General features: G+C 42.6%; 1 protein-coding gene across 1 annotated transcript in view; it reads left to right on the top strand.

Moving 5' to 3' along the window:
* The window catches only part of TNFSF11 (TNF superfamily member 11), a 31,918-nt gene extending 17,236 nt beyond the window's left edge, over positions 1-14,682 (top strand). Inside the window, exons 3-5 of the mRNA XM_027064909.2 lie at positions 8,977-9,022; positions 9,103-9,201; positions 13,146-14,682. Coding sequence (XP_026920710.1) covers positions 8,977-9,022; positions 9,103-9,201; positions 13,146-13,567 — 567 coding nt within the window. The 3' untranslated portion in view covers positions 13,568-14,682. The remainder of the gene's footprint in view (positions 1-8,976; positions 9,023-9,102; positions 9,202-13,145) is intronic.
* Positions 14,683-17,273: the final 2,591 nt, after the last annotated feature.

The raw sequence follows: 17,273 nt of genomic DNA, 5'->3' as shown, positions 1-17,273 counted from the left end.
TTCCTCCCTGGCCTTATTTGTCCGCAGTGGCTGGCCCGGGACCTCTGTGCCCCTCGGAGTCACATTCCTAGCCGTCCGATACTTTGGGGAGGGTCTGTGTGGGTTCGCCTTCTTCCGAGGACACGAGGCTCAGTGAATGTCAAAGCTCTGCCAGTGTTAAGGTGGCATTATTGTTTCAAGTGGCAGAGGAAAGCGGAGACATGGTAAATAGCAGGGTTGGCCCAAGACGCTACACAGCAGTTACTCTGCCAGGCCCTTCGATTAAACTTTGTAAACGAGTACCATAGTGCAAGACATTTTGAAATTGGGCTCTTTATGAAGACTAATATTGCTGTCATAAGGCAACTTTATGAAAACCCTAGGGGACCTTTAACTGTAGCAGAAGCTTCCTCATTTAAGCCATGAAGGTTAAACAATAAAAACTAATTTTCTATTCCCAGCATAGCCAGTACGCTGCCAGGAAAGCATCACTCTCTTTTAGGAAAACAAGGGCACGCTCTTCGCCAGCCCTTTGGTGGGGAGAGAGCATTATCTGTTTGCAAAGATGTGTCTTTTCCAATCAGCAGATTTCTTTCGGGAGAAACAAGCCCCTGCTGACTGTCCTCGGGTGGGAGGAGGAGACCAGCCCACATCTTGGTAAAGTTCTTCGCTGAGAATTTCCAGAGGTGGTCACAGGGACGGCGGTGGCTGATTTAGTTAGGAGGCAAACAAATGAGGCGGTTAAGAGGTGGGGTGCCGGGGCTGTGGGCTGTGGATAGAATCCGTGTTGAGTAAACTTTGGCCCTGGGTGAAGTTTGTAAATCAGTAGTTTATATTAAGAAATAAGTAATCTGGGGGATCAAAATGTAGAATTACAAATACATCAGAGACGGCCCTTCCTTTCAGGATTGGTGACCCCAACGCCCCGTGTACCTGCCCCCCTCACCGGTCCTCCTCCCCCTGTCCCCAGTGGGGATGGTCAAGAGCTGCCCTTCCCCCTCCCCCGTGCTCCTCTCCCATTGTCCTGGGACCTGAAAGGTGAGGAACGCGGGCTGTGCCGTACCTTTCATAACGTGTATTTAGGCAACACTCAAGGGATCCTGCTCTTAAAGCTCTTTGCTTCGAGGCTATCTTTGGACTGTTGTTACCACTGACAGCTCAAAGGAACTAAGGGCCCCCCCCCCCCCCGCTCCACCCAGGTGCATATAACATGTTCCCCCATATCCTGTGGATTAGAAGGTCGGTGTGAGCTTTAGGGGAGGCGGGGGGGAAAGCAAGAGGCTGAGACACCCGTACTAATTCTGTCTCTTTAGCTGGTGCACAACAGCTGGGTATTCTTTCTGTACCTTGTAAACCAAGAATACATGGACGATAAAACCCTTACAGATAAAGAGCTATTGATAAGACCGTGAGCCGTGTCTCTCTGGGAGAGCCCTTGGAGACAAGGTCTGTATGGAAGGGAGGGCAGGATGCTCGCGGTGGAGACGGATTGGAAGTAGTTCTGCATGGCTGGCACCGGTGGAGTCCTCTGAGTGGCCTCAGAGGTGGGGTCTGGGGGCCCCGGGGAGGAGTAGCAAGAGAGCGCAGAGCGGTCACCAGGACCTCGTACGGGACCTTGTAAGCCCAGGTGAGGCCTGTGGGCTTGCCCCCGACGTCCTTGCGCAGCACCCGGGGGATGTTCAGAGAGGGAACATACTCCTCCGTGTACTTTAGGATTGCTCCAGCAGCAGAGATCAGTTGGAGGAAAGCAAGAGCCTGGCAGAGAGGTAGGAGGCTGTTCTCCTAATCCTGATGAGAAAGGAGGAAAGCTTGAAGGAAGGCAGTTGTACTTGGTGGCACCAAAGGGATGGATCTCTGAGCGCTTCACGAGGCGAGGCGGAAGTCTGCAGGACTTCTCCGCAGGAATAGGAAACCTATTCATTTTCAGAAACAACCCATGTGTGGTATTCATGTGCTAACTCGGCTGATGAATACACCATTCTTGTAACTAGGTTGGAGAAGAATTACATGAAGGGTATCATTAAGATGTTAAAACGAACGCATTACATATGTTAACAAGTGTATGAACCCTGTATTATATCTGGCAAACGGGGTGTTAAATCCTTGTTCAACCAGCCAGATGTCCCTGCAGCTGCTGCTGGTACTGCAGAGGGAGGCAGCCACCTGAGACCCCAGCGACGAGCTGGTGCCAGTGGTTTCCGAGGCATCTGGCCGTACAAATTGCTTCTTCTGTGCTCTGACTGACAGGCACCACACGGATCACACAATTCACAGCACAATGCACAGGTGGGATTTTTCAGTCCGAGAAGCCCAGCCTCCAGCAACTTGACCTTTTCTGGGAATCTTTAAAGCTAGGAATGTCCTCCGGTGGGAGCTGAAATCTACTTGTATCATTTTGTAAGATAATAAAACACTGCAATCAAGCAAATAAGACCAACTTGATAACATTCACTGTCGGATTGGAATGTTCTCAAAGTCTTGTTTGGGGCAGTCGTCCAACTGAGTTTTCAAAGGCGGGCTGAACATTTGCTGTAAATGTTTAAATTACCTGGAGCAAAATCCTCCTAACTACCCAAAGGAGTTGAAAATACTCATAGGTATTTGTATTTATGCTTATGGAGTGTAATCTCTCCTAAGTGGCTTTGACTGTCAAGATCGAGCCAGTTCTGGGATGTCTCCCACCTCCCCAGGTTTGGTGAAAGACCCTAAAATATGTTAGAAGATGTCTGAAAGAGCCTGTTGCATCAGATTGAAGACACGGTCCGTACTCTTCAAATTTACCCTGCCACACTCTGGGTTGGGTGCTTCTTGGCTCTTGAGCTCGGGAGAAGCTGAAAAGAAGCAATCCTAGAGACCACAGTTACACAATCACATCAATCCTTTGTGCGCTTTATTTCCTGGAGGAGAAATTGTGAAATCACAACATTTCTCTATGAGTGAAATAAAAGTCGAAATTAAAAAAAAATTTTTTTTTGTATCGGTTGTTTTCCTGTCTGTTCAGACGTACTCCGACAGCAAAGATGAAACTGAGTTTTGCAGTCTAAATAGGAAAATACCACAATGAGAAGATTAAAACATGTTGTGAAATCTCCTCATCTCTATTGTTTTTAGACTTTGGAGCGGGGGCGACAGCAATTTCAAATCTGCAGAGCCTGGCTGCGGCATCCCAGGCTTGTCAATGCGGGACGGCGGCCACTAGGTGGCAGTATGTCAGAGGCTTTCTTTCGTCCCTGACTTGGCTGCAATTTCTTTGGCTGCCTACCAGCAGTCCTGCTTTCCTTCTTGTCCTGTTTTGAAGGGTTAAATGAAGCTATCATAATTTAGGTCCAAATTACGCTTATCTAAAAATGCATAATTTTGCTGGAAAGCCTACTTGTTACAGCGTGACCTTAAAATAAATTCATTCATTCATGTGAGTTTTCTTGGTAGCTTATAGGTAATGATCCTAGTTGTCATGGATGGTTGATAGAAACCACGGGGCCATTCTTTCTGTCCCTGGCACGTAATAGATGCTAAACACGCTGTCTTCTGAGAGGGCAGATCGCTGGTCTTCCTGGGGGAGCAGACGGTGGCTTCTCTCTTGTGGCTCTTAGCAAAGACCTGAGACCTTAGGAGGACCCTCTGCCTGACTTCCTCACCTTGGAAACTTCCTGCTTCCTGCTGGGAGGTATGTCAACTACCTGTACTTCTTTATGGTCCACTATGCACTGGATGTTTATCCAGAGAGTGCGTTTTTTGTGTTTTTTTTTTTTAACTTACAGCTTGCTTTAAAGTAGGATAAATCACACACAACATTCTAAAAAAGATCTCTTTCATCTGAATAATTTGTTCAGAGGGAAGGAGATGGGATATCCTTTGTACTGTTTTCCCCGGATTAAATGATCAGAACTTTCTGAATTCAAAGAAACCAGAAGCGATGTCTGAGTGATAAGGTTTGGGAATAAAGAACTGCACGTTTTAAGATACTCTAATTAGTGCAACAGCAGTAGAGGACTAAAGTGGGTGAAAATAAATGTAAATGCACTGCTTAGACAACAAATGGAATTGTCAGTTGGGCTGGAGTACCAGTGCTCCTTTAGAAGGTTTCCTGTAATCTTGAAAATTAAAAATATTAGGGGGCATTCAAGAAAGGTCCGTGGTCGGTATATACGTAGCAAAGTATCCGATCCTTGAGAAAACTGACAAAGCCGAGTGGCTCCTGCTGTGTGGAGTGGGCTTGACAGTGTTCCATCCGGAGACACGGTGCCCCTCATGCCCAAGGTCTGCAGGCTGTAGTTTGGGCGGTTGACCAGCCAAGCCCTGAACATGGCTCAGCCCGGTCTGAGACAGTGATTTTCTGAAGACCCTGGGAATTCCAAGACCATATTTCCTGATGTCAAGACTACTTTTTTGGGACACCTGGGTGGCTCAGTCGGTTATAAGCCTCTGACTCTTGATTTCAGCTCAGGTCATGATCTGGTTCGTGAGTTCGAGCCCCATGTCAGGCTCAGCACTGTGTGGGATTCTCTCTCTCCATCTCTCTCTCTCTCTCTCTCAACAATAAATAAATAAAAACTTAAAAACAAAGGCAGCTTTCTGTCAGGTTTTCCAGGTTGCTGGCAGGTACTAGGCACCAGATCCCCAGGGAAGGGAAACCTCCTTTTAGAATTTCTACTTCAGGGAGGAAAACACCCTCTAAGGATTTCTTGACAGGTGTAGTCAGTCCCTCTATCCACTTAGGTTCTCCAGTTGGGACTTCATAAATTAGACTGATGAAAGAAAGATTAATAAGAGAAGAGCATACACATTTATTGAATATAGACTTCATAAAGAAATGAAGACCTGAAGAAATGGTTAACCTGATTTTAAAAAATTTTTTTTTAATGTAGATTTATTTTTGAGAGAGAGAGCGCATGAGCAGGGGAGGGGCAGAGAGAGAGGGAGACACAGAATCAGAAGCACGCTCCAGGTTCTGAGCTGTCAGCATAGAGCCTGACACGGGGCTCGAACTCACAGAGGGCGAGATCACGACCTGAGCCGAAGTCGGACGCTCAACCGACTGAGCTACCCAGGCGCCCCTAACCTGATTGGTTTTTATACCAGGTTTGGTGAAGTGGGAAAATGTGATAGGGCAAAGGGTCTGAGCTAAGTAAACTGAGGAGGCCCATTCCCTCAGATTTTTCTTGGCGTCCTTCCATCTTGGAGATAAGGATGCTCCTTTCCGCCAGTTATGAGGACAGCACTCTCTCATGACGGTCTTATGACCTGCTTCAGAGAAGAAAGACAAGGTCAGGGAGTCCTTACTGCACCTGCCATTTCTCAAATTCCTTCAGCTAAAAATATTCACTATGCCAAGACATTATATTTTGGGGTAGCAGGTTCTGAACCTCATCACGAGCCCACGAAACTTTTCTGCCAGCTTTCAGGTGTGTATTTGAGGATTCCATCTTGTAAAGGGAGGTGGGCATAGAGCTCTAAAAGAGAAGTCAGAAGGCAGAAGTTCTAGTCCCAGCCTTAATTAGGGCAGTCCTTATTCTCTTTCAGCCTCCATTTCCCAGTCTGAAAAATCAGGTTAGTGATAATTACCCAGCCTCTGATTCTAATAAGAATCAAATACGACAATACAAGGGAAACTACTTTGTTGGCTACAAATGTAAGGGGTAATTTAATTTTCAGTATGAATATGCAGGATATATGTAAGTTGTGAGAATATAATTAATCTGTGACCAGAGAAGATGTCACCAAACAACCATTCACAGGAGCACTTAATTAGTAATAATGTTTGTCAGTGCCTGCCCTATGTTAGAATCACCTGGAGGGGCCCCTGGGTGGCTCAGTTGGTTTAGTGTCGGACTTCAGCTCAGGTCATGATCTTGCGGTTGGTGAGTTCGAGCCCCCGTCAGCTCAGAGCCTGCTTTGGATCTTCCGTCCCCCTCTGTTTGCCCCTCCCCTGCTTGCACTCGCTCAAAAATAAATAAACATGAAAAAACTCACTTAGATTCTTTTTAAAAATACCAAGTCAGTATCAGACTAGTTACGTTAGACTGGCTGGAGTTGGGGCCTGGGTACCCTAAAGGAGTAGTCTGAGAAGAATGTTCTTCATGGTTGACATCCATGCACATAAATAACACTCATGTTAGATCAGGAGTAAGGATACATAAACATATATATATATATATATATATATATGTATAATACACATGAATATATATATATATAAAGCTATGAAGATATATGCTTGTATAAAGATATACTGTGTGTACAAATGTATAAGCTTTAGCTTTTACACATATCATGTACTCCCTTTTCACATGGAAACTTCCCTTGTAGGGTTTCTGAGAGGAACTGCAAGTCTTGAGTACCTAAAAACAAATATAACATGAAAGCAGCATTGCCTAATGGGTCTCTAGCTAGAGTTTTAATTCGTCCTGGGTCATGACACGTTAGGGTTTTTTTTTTTATTTTTTGTTTTGGCTTTTTTGGTATTTGGCTTTTTTTTTTTTTTTTAAGCAGTCATTGAAAGTGCTTCTGACTGGTGCTGGTTATTGAATTTTCTTGTAATGAAAAGTTTCTGTCACGGTTCTGACCTAGAAGTCACTGATTGAACGGGCAGGAGTTTTTTTCCCAGGTGGGAGAGAACAACCTTTCCCTGCCCATTTCATCACTGGCTTTAGTCTGCTGCTTCTTTGCCTGGGTCTGAAGCTTCAAACGTATTTCATATTTGCCCATCTCTGAAATCTTTTGGGATATCAGAGGGAATGTCGTTCTCAAATTGAGGCCTTAGGCCTGGAGGACCAGTGCATCTGTTAGAAATGCAAATTCTCAGGCCCCACCCAAGACCTTACTGGGTCAGACACTGTGTTTCAAGACGCCCTCTGGGAGACTGTGATGCACGCTCAAGCCCAAGAACTACTGAGCTGGCATATAGGTAATCTCCATGCTTTTCTCCATAAGGTGTGTTTTTCTCCATAGAAAAGCACGAACCAGACATCTGTGGACACACTTAATTTTGCTTCCTTTCTCCCTCCTCCCTCTCCCCTCTGAGGATGAGGCAGGTCAGGGCTAGAGGGAAAATGAAGGTAGCTTTAAATTTCTGTTGCTCTGTCATCAAGGTTCCTATTCCAATCTTTTAAGAGATAGTAATCAGGTAAAGACACATTGCATATACATATGTATAAAGATATTCACAATCTATAAAGACAGATTATACTATAAATGTATAAATATATGGGATGAGCACTGGGTGTGGTATGGAAACCAATTTGACAATAAATTTAATATTTAAGAATAAAATAAAATATAAAAAATATATATATACAATGTACAAGTATATATATCTCCATTATAAATGTGTGAATATGTAAAATGTATAAAGATGCATTGTGTGTGTATGTATATGTATATATATATGCATAAAAATATACACAATGTATAAAGGTACATTTTGTATATATAAATCTCTGTTGTAAATACGGGGAGACTAAATACAGGAAATTCCAGAAATCAGAGTACCATTGGGAATCAAAAGGTCACAAGAAGAGACTTGGGTGATTGGAGGTCAGCAGGGGAGAAAAATAAATCTTGGATGGAGTGGGAAGAAGAAGGTCTGGTAAGGGCCATTGCACAGCTCAAAAGGGGTTGCCACAATTTGCGTAGTACTTCCTGCAAACCATGCTCCCAGAGCTTTGTAGTGCATGTTCTGGGTCAAGGCAAGGGGAGAATGTAGCCCTGGATGAGCAACCATGGTTCCTTGTAAAAGTCAGGCTGACTTCTTTAGGTAACAGAAAACAGTTGTGCTATTTTCTCCAAGGCTCTTTAAAAGTATAGATTCTTATCTCTCTTGGGAGTCCTGAGGGCAGAGAGACAATTCAGTGTTATCTTATCTCTAGAACCCTTCCAACTGTTAACAGTTGAAGTTACAGTTTGCCTTTGTCTGTCTATCTATCTATCATCTATCTATCTATCACCTATCTCAAAGCCCTTCTCTCCAGACACTCAAAGAACTTAAGCTATATGGCTAATGTTTTAAACATCATGGGATGGGGCAGGGGGCTGAGGAGAAGGTTACCATGGATGGTCATCCCAGTAACAGAGGAATTAGGCATCTCTCCAGAGTGTTTCTAGTATCTAGGTATTTGAATTACCAGAGACACTCTGCTACATGCATTATGTCATTTAATCTTAACACCCACCTTATGATAGAGGAGGTGCTATGAATGTCCTTAGTATAAGTAGGTGGCTGATAAGGGATTTGAATTGAAGTTAAACCTGAGGTTTTACCTACTCCACCTTACTATTTAACGGTAGCTGAGGTCTTGATTCAGGTGGGCATGTAGTTGGATGCTTCATTCTCAGGGCTCAAATTGAGTTACGCCATTACCTACGCTCGTTATATACTTGTGCTCTTTCTTTTTCTGGTTTGTTTCTAAACCTCTTTGTGGCAGTATTTAAACTTAACTATTGATCCTCCAAAAGCTCTTAAACTTCCATATAGTACTTTAAATACACCGTGATATTTTTAAATAAAAAATTAATCATTGGGAGCTGGGCATTATTCTCTTTGCTGTGGGACAAGCTTCAGTGTCATAACAGGAATTCACTAATGAAATAGATATAAAAAGAGCCTCCCTAAAGATTTAAGAGGGTTATATATTCTGTGGTAATTGTTTTTTTCCTGGGTAACTTCATCTTCATTTGTGTACCTGCTACAAATTCTTAATTATGTTTAATTATTCCAGGTTTTATAATTTACATTGTCTTTTATTTCCTCTTATCGTCCAAAGTATTTTATTAGATGGCATGTGTGTGATCTATTTTTTAAGCATATAGCCATAATTCTTAGGGATGAAATTCTCTTGATAGCTACCTAGAACACCAAAGAATTTCACTGCCTATATATGTCTGGCATAGTTTGAAGGAAAGAAAATTAATTTATTGTATTTCCAACAGTCCTGAATTCTTACTGATTGATTGAAAGAGTGAATATACAAGTAAGATTTTTTTTTCTTTTTATTTCAGGAATTACAACATCTAGTTAGATCACAACACATCAGAGCAGAGAAAGGTAAGCATGGATCTACATGAATATTTGAAATCATATAGGGCCAGAACTCTTTGGGCTAACGTGGTTTCTCTCATCTCCAGCTATGATGGAAGGTTCATGGCTAGAACTGGCCAGGAGGGGCAAGCCTGATACCCAGCCTTTTGCTCATCTCACTATTAATGCCACTGACATCCCATCAGGTAAGTTCCATTAGCATCCAGCCTGAAAAAGATTTCAAAAGTCCTTTATCAGCCCATTTGAATACTCAAAAGTATTATTGTCCTGTTACTAAAATTTTGAGAGCCCTTAACTTCTAGATCAGAAGAAAGATCATTTGGCGTTCAGTTGATAATCTCTATTGTAGAAATAGTTATTCTCAACTCTGCCAGAATGGATGTCCTCGCTTCAATTAGATCATCAGAATGGGTGCTTATTTTTAATGACTGCCAGTTGAGGTTGCACAACTGGGAAGGACAGTCTCTTGTTACGTTCATCTGTATTTACCCAAACCAAAGTTGATACATCCCCATTGCCAACCCATGAAGTTCATGGATGTATCTCTTGCAGAGTTCCAGGTAGGGGCTTGACAGAGTAATATTTAAGAGGCAGTAGCCCCCTAGAAAAGGAAACATATTCCTCCTTCTCCAAGGGCTTATCGCTTTCTCTGGGCAAGAATTTAGCTCAATGCACTGGAAAGCTGATTATCTTTTAGAAATGAAGAAACTCAGAGCTCTGTGCCTCTATCTACTTTAATGCCCCTGCTGTTCCATCATGTAATCCCCACTGGCCACTCTACTTGGGATAGATGAACATCAAAAAGGTTACAAAGAAGATTATGATAGGGTGTCAGTTGACATTACCATCATCATCATCATGACCTTTGTCCAACGTACTCTATGTACCAGGCATCTCACTGAATTCATTATCTCCAATCCTTGCTACAAGCACGCAAGGTGAGTGATTGTCATTCATTTCACAGACAAGGAAACTGAGGTCCGTGTGGTACATCTGCCCAGGTCACAGTGGTGACAAGACTGGAAGTTGAACTCCACTCTAGTTCGTTCCCAAGTCCACGGTTTTTACACTACAGTCTATCATATTAGGACCCTGTGGCCAGTTGGCTTTGTCAGAGAGAAGTAAATTCAGAGCTCTTATGTTCTTATTTTCCTGTAAGAAATAGATGAATGTAGTTTTAATAGCAGGGGCTCTGAAGTCTGACAGCTGGGGTGTGAGGCCCACTGTACCTCATTGGCTGTATGACCTCATGCAAATTATTGGAATAATTTGTGTATCAGCTTCTTCAGGGGATGGTGATCACGTCCACCTCGTGGGGTGGCTTTGGAGACTGAATGAGGCAATGTCGGAGCATGCTCTTACAGAAGCTGGCATACAGTAAGCACTCCATGAAAGCAAGTTGTTATTATTTGAGTTTAATTAAATAATTATCCATATTCCACTTTGTTCTAAAAAATCATTTAAGGCTCATTTTTCTTGGAGTTAAAAAAAATATCCAAGTTTTGGTAATGATTTTGCAGCCACTATCATAGCATGGGCCGCAGAGAGATGTTTCCCGACTGTAGACATAGAAGCTGAGAAGCCAACTCTTTGGTTTGTAGCACATTTTCCTAAACTATCCGTCCTGTCCCAGGTACCTGCTTCATAAACAAATGTTCTCTCTGTGCATGTGTGTGTGCCTCACACTGACGCTACATGAATTTTCTGAGTGAAAACTATTTTGCATATTAGCAAATGCAATCAAATTAATACTGATGTCTCAGCTGTGTGTGCTATGAATGTACTCTGCATTTATCTTTCCGGTTCATTTTAAACGGCATATGATAAATATTGCATTGCTCTGTGTGCCAAAGTCTGTTTGGCAATAGCAAGCGTGTTTTCGTTCTCTTCAGGCACCTAGCATCAAATCATTGCCAAAAAACAAGGCAAAACTCCTAGTTATTTTCCGACGGTTATTGAGTTTATGACTGAGTGAAATGCAGTAGTGTATGCTTCTGTTTAAGAAAATAGCATTTGCTTCTCTGGCTGAGTCAACAGCTCCTTGAGTCCATTTATCTCCTGGTTTGGGCCAGTACTGGTCTTCAGAGAAAGGGGGCTTTAACTTGGCATGCTCATTTTTGGCCTCTGTTTTCTGTTTATTTAAACATAAGAAAAAACCGAGAATCTGCCTTATATTGATTGCTAGCTTATGGGTTTTTTCAAAGCTGCTTGAATAAAATGCACTGGGAAGTATTTTGGGAGGCCAGACGACATGGCTTTCTTAAGGGGGCTGCTCAGGCTAAATACTTGGAGAAGCCTCTTGTCCCGCACGTACTGGCACTGACCACGGGGGATGAGGGGCTGGGGTGAAAGGTCGTCAGCATGCCTCATCAGTCATGGAAACCCAGGCTTGTCACGCGAGGTCCCTCAACCTGATCACAGGATAGTTTTCTCTTCCTGTCTCCTGCCCTTCTCTGCTCTTGAGTCCTCCTTCGCCTTCATGCTGACCGCTCTCCTCCCTTTCTTCTCTGCATGCTGTGTGCATTCCATTCTTTGCACCAACAGTTTTCCTTGCTGACCGCAAGCCCATCCACATCTGATTGGATTCTCCCTGTCCGCTGGTGCCTTCGTCCCCTCGGTGGGCCGAGTGCTTCTGATCACCGTTAATTTCTGCAGCTTTCACTTGGCAGTTAGATGCTTTAACTGAACTTCAACCAAGTGTCACGCGATATGCAGCAATGAAACTACTCTATTTTCTATTTTATTTTACTTGCTTATTTCTCATTTTCTCCACTAGTAGTACTAAATGCCGTGAGGTCATAGTGCTTGATAAAGTTCTTTATTATGGGCAGAGTGTCTCCATAGAAGACCCCACACAGATATTTATTGAATGACTGATCAACTAATGGATTGGTGAATGGATGAGTGGATGAATAAAAAGGGAGGTGGTTAGTGGGGAATATGGACATTCCTTCCAATGGACTGGCTAACAGTGGGAGTGATATGTGGTCAAGGCTCCTGTCTTTTCTCCCCTCTCTGTTTCATATTCCTTTCTTGTCTTTCCAGGCTATATGTCTGAGCCCTTGGTCTAATACTAGCTAATTCTCCCACTGAGAGAGTAGACTTTACCTTTCTGCTTCTCTCTGTTAAGAGTCATCATAGGAGATAAACTATAAGACAAGTCATTAATTGAGAAAAAGACTGAACACAGAGTAGAGTAAGAAGAGGGAAACATGGGATAATTTCAGATGGGAAACTTCTTGAATTTTGTTTACTTTGTCGATGGTTTAGGTGGCTGTTTACCAGCCTGGAGGAATTATTTTACTACTGTTTGTGAGTCTTGCAGTCTTGTCTTGATTCACTGGGGGCCATGGGATGATACTGACATTTGAAATGATAGTTACATTTGGGGTGATATTTACATTCTGGATGCTATAATCTGGGATGACCTGAGGCGGGACCTCCAATGAAAAAGAAAAAAGTGCTACTGTGGGTCCTAGAGGCCGCAGTGCCTCTAATGGCTTCTCAGGCTCACTCTAGCACCCTCCTGTGGATAAGGTATGGAGTTCAGGAAATATACTATTCTTGGACAGGGACTGGAACCATTGGAGTCAAGCAGAGTCTGGAAATTCTCTTCCTATACTTGTCTCTTGCTTTCCTGTATCAACTGCCTTTGGCTTATTCTCTGTCTTCAGCCTTAAATGATCTTTCTGATTCTGTTGGCTGACTCCTGTACCTATTTTAAGTTCTCAGACTCAGTTGCAATTCAACAAAGTCATTCTTGATTCTTCTGGGAGGAACCAAACTCTCTTTCTTTTGAATTCCCATGGCAATTATCTGTCTGCACCTTGGCTCTCAGGGCATATGCCTTGCTTCTTATCTGAATACACCACACCTATCGGTCATGTCCTGTAGTCCCCTTCAGGGAAGGAAAACTGGGTTTTTGTCTTTGTACTCTCTCAGATGTCTAGCAGAGAGTGCTAAGCACATCTTAATGTTTCTCTGCCCTTTTAGAAAATAAATTCTGACGAGGTATTCTCCGATTGGAACCATGACTATTATGCTGTTTTTCTCCAACCTCATAGAATCGTGAGGATGTCCTTCTCCTCAGAGGGACAGATTTTAAATCATGTGCCTTTCCTCCCCTCAGGTTCCCACAAAGTGAGCCTGTCCTCCTGGTACCATGACCGAGGTTGGGCCAAGATCTCCAACATGACTTTCAGCAATGGAAAACTAATAGTTAACCAAGATGGCTTTTATTTCCTGTATGCCAACATTTGCTTTCGACATCATGAAACTTCAGGAGACCTCGCCACAGAGTATCTTCAGCTGATGGTGTATGTCACTAAAACCAGCATCAAAATCCCAAGCTCTCATACCCTGATGAAAGGAGGTAGCACCAAATACTGGTCAGGGAATTCTGAATTCCATTTTTATTCCATAAATGTTGGAGGATTTTTTAAGCTACGGTCTGGTGAGGAAATAAGCATCGAGGTATCCAACCCTTCACTACTGGATCCAGATCAAGATGCAACATACTTTGGGGCTTTTAAAGTTCTAGATATAGATTGAGCCCCATTTTTTGGAGCGTTATTATGTATTTCCTAGGAGGTATGGAAAATTTTTTGTAAACAAGCCAAGAAGGATGTATATAGATGTGAGACTACTAAGGGGTATGACCCATAATGGTACAAGAAGACTCTTTCCATGCTTTTGAATATAGAGAGCACATGTATTTACAGCCAATGGGAGATGTTGGCTTAGGTTGTTACAGTCTGAGGGCTTTCTGACATAAAGGTTTTTAAATTTTGTAACAAATTCCTAGAATTAGGCCATAGGAGCAATTATGGTTGCCTTCATGCGGACTACGGGAGGGGTTAATTCTCTGGATCTGGCCTGTGGTTATGCGCCACGGTGCCACTCAAGTGGAGAGGGTGTCCTCTCATTGCAAATGGATGATCACCAGAAGGGTTAAGTTCTTTTGAATTGTTACATCATGCTGGAAACTGCAGATAAATACTTTTTCTAATGAGGAGAGAAAATATATGTATTTTTATATGATATCTAAAGTTATATTTCAGATGTAATGTTTTCTGTGCAAAGTATTGTAAATTATATTTGTGCCATAGTATTTGATTCAAAATATTTAAAAAATGTCTTGCTGTTGACATATTTAATGTTTTAAATGTACAGACATATTTAACTGGTGCACTTTGTAAATCCCCTGGGGAAAACTTGTAGCTAAGGGGGAAAAAAAATGTGTTTTTTTTGCTACTATCAACTGTATCATATTTCTTTATTCTTTTTAACTTAGTAGATTTTTCAGGCTTGTCAAGTCTGCGCAAAAAAATTAAAATGGATGCCTTGAATAATAAGCAGGATGTTGGCCACCAGGTGCCTTTCAAATTTAGAAGCTAATTGACTTTAGAAAGCTGACATTGGCAAAAAGTATACATAATGGGCTACTGGAATCTGTCAGGAGTATTTATATAATTATTGAACAGGTGTTTTTTTCTACAAGTGCTGCAAATTGTAAATTTTGTGGGGTTTTTTTAATGGAAAAGTTATCAGTGGCTTATCAGCAAAAAATCCCTTTTTAATATAGGAGATGATATTTTATATTGTACAGTAAAAACATTGCCTTTGAATGTTCATTTTTTTGGTACAAAAATAAATTTATAAGAGGACTTGCCTTGTGATACTGTGCCTCTCTTTTCCGTCTGTCTTGCTCTGTGATTCCATTCTCTCCAATATGGTATTGTGGCTTCCATCTTTCCAAAGGTTACCAGGAGAAATGCAGATTTAATTAAAAATTAAGAATGGATTTAATTGAATTAGTGAACCTCAGAATTTGAAAAATAATTTATAAGGGATTTGTATGCAAGAACGTAGCCAGATCGAAAATAGAGGCTTCGTCGCTCAAAAAAGAACAGTTTGTGTCATGCTATGTCATGAGAAGAAAATGATATTGTGCACAAGTTCCTAATGCCCTGCAGGACAACCATTTGACCTGGAGGGGCCCCTGAACATTTTATGGCTTACCATGGTGAGGAAACATTAGCGATGGACTAGATCCTCGACCTCATGGAAATTTATGTGGGGAGCTGTCCCAACTCTGCTGGTTACTCACTTGAAAGAGATGTAAGAAAACAAGCAACTTAGGAAGGCACAGGAAACCATAATATAAGGCACTTGACATTCGCGGATAAATGTTTCTTGATTGTTGTGAAGAATGGAAAGAGGAAAGAAATAGCAGATGCTAAAGAAGAAATTGTACATTGAAAACAGCAAAGCTATGATTGTAGCACTCAATCATTGTCCAAAATACACCTATTGTTTTAAACCTATCAGTAAATCTGAAGTAGATTGGCACAAAATATGATTTCAGTGATGCATATCCCAATCGCTGAGCCTTGCTTTAAGGAAAAATGATGTGCAATCGGAATTTCTCCACTCTCCACGGACACAAAATGTTGTTATATAAAGAACCTAATTAGCTGCCCTGGCTCCTATGATGTGATTCTGTCATTTGCACAGGTGAATAACGTTCATTTGTTCCACATTATTTACGGAGCACTAACTATGTGCTAGGCACTGTATCAGGCACTGAGGATTCTACAGCATTCTTCCCGCCCTTGAGAAGTTTCCCTTCTAGTGGGGAGGAGCCTCATAAGAGTGTGGGAGGTGAGCTCCAGGGCATGGACCTGTAGAGCACGCTGTGGTATCAGAGAAATGGCCATTGAACCCAATCCTGGGAATCACAGAAGTTACAGAAATTAAATTGGGCTGGATAGTATGTGGGCTGAAAGCTTCCGAAAGTGAATATAGAGTAGGATATCCATTACTATTTTTAATTTAGAGGCAACTGACGTGCAATCTCTCAAAGATGAGCTAAAACCCAAAGTCTAGGGTTAGAAAGAACACAGGATCTTGTGCGACAATACATGGTGGCACCAGCCAGACTGGGGAACTAACATGGCGGATGGTCTGCAATACTAAGGGAGATCCTTTATAGAAAACCTCGAAAATTCAGCCTGACTGTAACGTTGAACTTGCATATGTTAACAACCTGGTAGGGATTGTTAGAGCTCTGCTGGAATGAACCTATGACTTAATGAAATGTTGGGGTAGACTGGCCTGTGCCTTGAAGGAGTAAGCTGTAACAAGGGGCTGTGCCAAAGGTGTGGAGGTTTAGAAAAGGCTTTTCCTCTTTTCTAGTGATGCTCCAGGCTTTCTGGGATCTGAAATGCAGGACTCAATACCCGACTTCCCCTCACACACTATTTTACTGCTGTACTGTCTTCTCACTCACCCCTTTTCCCATTTCCATCCTTCTTACGTGTTTTCATCTTTTTCTTTTCACCTCGAATCCCCGGCCCTTGCCTCAGAGGAACGTTCCGTTTCTCTAGTGGCCCTCGAGGAATAAGGAGGCTGCCGCATCTGACCGAGATGGAAGTAGAGCCTGTCAACACTCAGCAGCGATGAAGTGAATGCGCTGAGGACTGACAAAATCATGTCAGGAAACCAACACACACACCGGACGCTCTGGCAAGTGGGATTGTGTGCTCGTTGCAAATATCCCACGTCAATCATCTTTCTAACACATGCCAAATCTGAAGGAAGGAACGCATGCGAATTTTAAAGGCGTCTGTCTTTGTGAGTCGGCTTCTCCAAACCCACTAGACTCATGCACACTTGCATCTTTCCAAAACACTACGTGTGAGGCAGCTCCTGTTCCGTGAAGCTGCTTTCCTCACTCCCCTCCCGCTTCCTTTTGGCTCCTGCATTTCCACTAGGCCCGCCTAGAAAAGTATCCAGGGAAGATGGCCCATTCCCAGTGACTCAGGGGGAAACCTGAGCACCTCAAGCCTCATCCTGTCTCTCTGGGTCTACTTGTTGATTTGGGGTTACACTGGTACACTGTGGGGGGACACAGCTCTGACTCAACCTGCCGTTCCACATTTAGTCTGTAGGGTCATTCGGGGCAGGCCAAGCATGTGTCAGCCTCACTTTTGCCTTCGCTAATCGATGCTCTGGCTTCTCTGCTATGAAACTGAAATACGTTTCCCAGAAGCTGCATTTATAAATGCTAATTAGTTATTGATTCACATTATGATGATTTAGGCTTGTGTCACTTCTTACAATAAAAAATTTGTACACAGCGAGTGCTAGACTTTAGCTATGAAACAGAAATCTATCCTTCTGATTAGTAACACTTTGATGATACTTCTACTCTCGTAATTTAAAAATTCTATTTCCTAACATTTACCCGCCTCCC

Source organism: Acinonyx jubatus, chromosome A1 (genome assembly GCF_027475565.1).
Source record: "Acinonyx jubatus isolate Ajub_Pintada_27869175 chromosome A1, VMU_Ajub_asm_v1.0, whole genome shotgun sequence".
Taxonomy (NCBI): Eukaryota; Metazoa; Chordata; class Mammalia; order Carnivora; family Felidae; genus Acinonyx; species Acinonyx jubatus.
This window is presented reverse-complemented; position numbering and strand designations above follow the sequence as displayed.